This window comes from Teleopsis dalmanni, chromosome 2 (genome assembly GCF_002237135.1).
Source record: "Teleopsis dalmanni isolate 2A chromosome 2, ASM223713v2, whole genome shotgun sequence".
Lineage (NCBI taxonomy): Eukaryota > Metazoa > Arthropoda > Insecta > Diptera > Diopsidae > Teleopsis > Teleopsis dalmanni.
The window spans coordinates 34,812,476-34,816,672 of NC_051847.1; the positions used below are offsets into that span (position 1 = coordinate 34,812,476).

Genomic DNA, 4,197 nt, shown 5'->3' on the forward strand with positions numbered 1-4,197 from the left:
GTATGGAGTGTACTGGAGCACACGTTACGTTCGCGCAGACTGAGACGATAATCCGTTCGGTCGCACAATTTATTTCGGTTGTATAATTATGCAAAATTTTATAAAAATGCGATTGAAAACGAAATTCAAAAATAATAAAAAAAATAAATTAAAAAAAAACAAATTACGAAAATTCAAAAATTTTCGGAATGGTAATATTGAAAAAAATTGAAGGAGTATAAAAACATTTTGTAAGCTTGGTTTGTTAGTCAAACGAATAGAATACCTAAACGCAGCAAGAAGTGGAATAACGAAATAAAATATTTAAAAAAAAATACATAAACAAATCTAAAATGAAATTATTATTAATCGTAGCCTGCACACTGGCAGTAGCCTTTGCTATGCCAGAACCACCGAAATCACGTTATGGACCTCCACCAGCACCTGCACCACAGAAGGAATATGGTCCTCCACCAGTGCCAGCTGAAGAATATGGACCCCCTCCAGCAGAAATACCAGCACAACCTTTGCCAATTTATGGTCCACCTGCGCCTTTTTATGGTCCCCCCGTACAAGAAGCTATAGTAACGAAAAATGTTTACGTGCATGTACCACCAGCGGAGCCAGAAGTTTATCCAGCCTCAGCACCAATACAAACTGCTACACCTAAAAAACATTACAAAATTATTTTCATTAAGGCACCAAGTCCACCAGTACCAGTACGTCAAGTATTACCACCACCTGTACAGGATGAACACAAAACACTTGTATATGTTCTTGTGAAGAAACCTGAAGAACAACAACCAATTATCTTGCCTTCGCCAGCACCAACTGAACCCAGTAAACCAGAAGTTTATTTCATCAAATATAAACAACAACAGAAACCTGCGCAACAATATGGTCCACCACCACCACCACCAGCTGCGGAGTATGGTCCACCTCAGGCGGAGAAATTTTAAAAAATTCTTACCTAGCTTAAGTGTTAAACTCCATTTCCTTTGTAAATAATTTCCTGTTGCTAAGAGTGAAGTTCTTAATAGTTAATGTTTGTTTTAATTATCAATGTGCATTTTTAAGTGATAAACTATAGTCGTGTTTTTTAACAGAATAAAATAAATTATACGAAACTTAAAATAAAATAATTCTATTAAAAATTAGTGAACTATGGAGTAAAAAAGCATTAAAAAAATTGTTAAGAGTTCAGTATTCAAAGTATTCTACATCGTCAACAGCTACTTTTTTCATATTTGTACTAATATACGGTTTTTGTGCCGAAACTACTCCTCATCTTTCAAGGCCATTCACGAATCTTTCAATTTTTTGACTTGTTTGAGAGAATGGAACTGCTGTTGAGCTGAGCAATGTGTCATCGATAGAAACAAATTATTGTCACAGTGAGCAATGTCTAGCGTATCCGGTGGTTAAGGTAGGATTCACTATTTAAGTATTTCCAAGTATGTTTCGATCAGTTTTGCGATATCCGGACGTGTGTTTAATGCACGACTCAAAAATATAAATTGTATTCAGTACAGATAGCTCGTAATGATGTCGTTTGGTTCCATTACATTTGGTTCATAATGATAATAGAATTTTTAAATTTTTTTTCACACTTTTAAACTATGTTTTGCAATATTGTATTACTAACGAATCTTAACTGTTCTTCCTATATCGAACATATGTCTGGAGATATGTAGGTGAAGATATTCCTTTTAGTAAGGAAAGCGATTTTTCAAATACTTTTTTGTACGAATATAAAACAACTTGAAATTAGTATTTTTACATATTTTTAAGTAAATAGTATTTTTTAATACTTACTTTTAGACTATATCCTTTCTTTTATTATTGTTATAATTCATCCACTCGTTTCGTTGAGACTCAGCAAGTAGAAGTTACATTTATATACTAAAAGGTGGTTATAAAACTAAGAATTTGCATGGAAGAAGGTGATAAGAGTATTGGGTAAGTGATGGGTATGAAGAAATTGTGTCCAATCACTGCCTACGGGTAGAAATCACTTTACTAACTATTTGGGGAAATGCTTAAACTAATTTTGGTGGTCAACATATTTTAAGAAGTAGCGGTGATTGGGTGCTGTGGCTAATGAACTCACATTTTGACAGTAGTAGAGACTACAATCATATTGCAAGTACAACAAAATTAATTTTTTTTGTTTTATAAAAATTTTAAATTTTAATTTTCGATTTATTTTTTAAATTAAATTGTCGTCCTTGGCCGCGTCGAGTAGTCTCCGTTAGCCAGCCCGATTAGTTGCTTGCTGTCGCCAGTTGGTAGTACCGAGCGCTCCCAAATCGTTCCAAATCGCACCTTTCTAGACCTCCTGGCAACATAAAATAAACAAGTAGTACCGAGTTGGTAGTACCGAGCGCTCCCAAATCGTCCCAAATCGCACCTTTCTAGACCTCCTGGCAACATAAAATAAACAAGTAGTACCGAGTTGGTAGTACCGAGCGCTCCCAAATCGTCCCAAATCGCACCTTTCTAGACCTCCTGGCAACATAAAATAAACAAGTATCGATTTACTATGTTTATTTTGGATATCTAAAGCTCTATTAAAAGTTATATAGTAGTAAATTCACTTAACACATAATTTTGTTGTCTTAATAGTTTGAAGTCATCATTAATAATACCATAAATTTCTTAAAGGAGCTTGAGCTGTTATATTTTGTTATGTATATTAAATATACAGAAACAATTTAATAGCGCAGAACCAGTTATAATCCAAAAGTGCTGAGTGCACATTAAATATCAGATAAACCAGTGCAGAGGATAGAGGCAACATGTATAGATTTACTTCGCATGCTTTGTATATGGTGTGTAGTAAATGACCACTACTATGTAATCGTTCTTATCTTTATAAAAGATGATGAAAAAGCTCTATAAGCAAAATTTTTCATTATTGTGTGTTTAGCTAAAATATAAGTGTATGCTTGGTAAAATATCACATTGAAGTTTAGTGATTTTAGTTATTGCTGTACTCATAGATATTTTAGATTATAAAGATTTTAAGATTAGAAATAAATAGGGTACTGGTTTTCAATGAACCAGAGCACTGCGACAATGGCAAGTGTTTTGTGTAGCTTACTGATCCTAACAAAACAGAAGACACTCAATTTTTTAAATAAAAGCCAAAATATCACTTGTTGAGAATTACGTGATATATCCTCAACAGGGGTAACGCCGCCAGGTATAGTTAACTTCTTTTGTACCAGATCAGTTTGGGTCAGTAAATGTGGCTAGAGATCTTATCTGTTTTTTATTAGAACCGGCATTCTGCGTTCTTAAGTAGACTCATCATATTAATAAAGTATTGTAGACAAATGGTGACCTGCTAGATAATCTACTAACAAACTCAGCTTTATGGTGGGACACCTTAACATAGTTGTAAGAACGTCAGTACTGTACAGTACAGTACCTCTTCTCTCTATCAGAGACTTGTAATTGTTTTTCGGCCTTATCATAGACATGGTATATAAATCATATTTCTAATATTTTCTAAGCAATTTATTTTAAATTTAAAAATATAGTATTATTTATTTTCGTCACTATTTCTTAAATAATTTTTAAATAAAACAGTTATTAACTTTTTTAAAGTATTTTATATATTTTCTTTTTTTTTTAACATAATTTACGCACAAACTATTTCTTGCACATACAATTCATATAAGCTATTAATAATATTATTAATATTTAATTTTATACATACACACAATAATTTATTATATTATTTTTATCTTAAATTTAAGAATATCTTATATAATATCGGGTCAAAATATTGTATTCATATAGTTATGAAATTTTTATATTTTATTTTTCTTGCACATATTGTATAATAAATATTTTATTAATCTATATATCTTTTTAATTATATAATATCGGGTTTCTTTTATTTTTATAATAATTTTATTGTAAAATTTAAATGTCTTTTAACTCAGTTCTTTGCGCACTTAAAAGCGCTTTGACTTATACAGAGAAATTCAGAATGAAATTGGAACTTAATTATTTGCATTTATATATATATATATATATAAATATAATTCGTGTATATATTAATTTTATTATATTACTTAAAAATTAAGTTAATAATAATTTACATAAGTGGTATTTTTATATAAGTGGTAAATTATTATTTACTTATTTGTTAAGTTTTAATATAGTAAAATTAATATATACACGAATTAAAAAAAAATACTATATAAA

At 30.7% G+C, this 4,197-nt stretch overlaps 1 protein-coding gene across 1 annotated transcript; it reads left to right on the forward strand.

Annotated features, from left to right (window-relative positions):
- The first annotated feature begins 304 nt into the window (after positions 1–304).
- LOC119685869 (extensin-1-like) lies at positions 305–1,011 on the forward strand. The gene has a single exon (XM_038100267.1). It carries the CDS (start codon positions 333–335, stop codon positions 936–938), a length of 606 nt encoding a protein of 201 aa, XP_037956195.1. The 5' UTR covers positions 305–332; the 3' UTR covers positions 939–1,011.
- The last annotated feature ends 3,186 nt before the right edge of the window (positions 1,012–4,197 follow it).

Bases quoted from the DNA above. Each gene is read 5' to 3' on its own strand.
- LOC119685869 (XM_038100267.1), top strand. From the start codon at position 333: ATGAAATTATTATTAATCGTAGCCTGCACACTGGCAGTAGCCTTTGCT.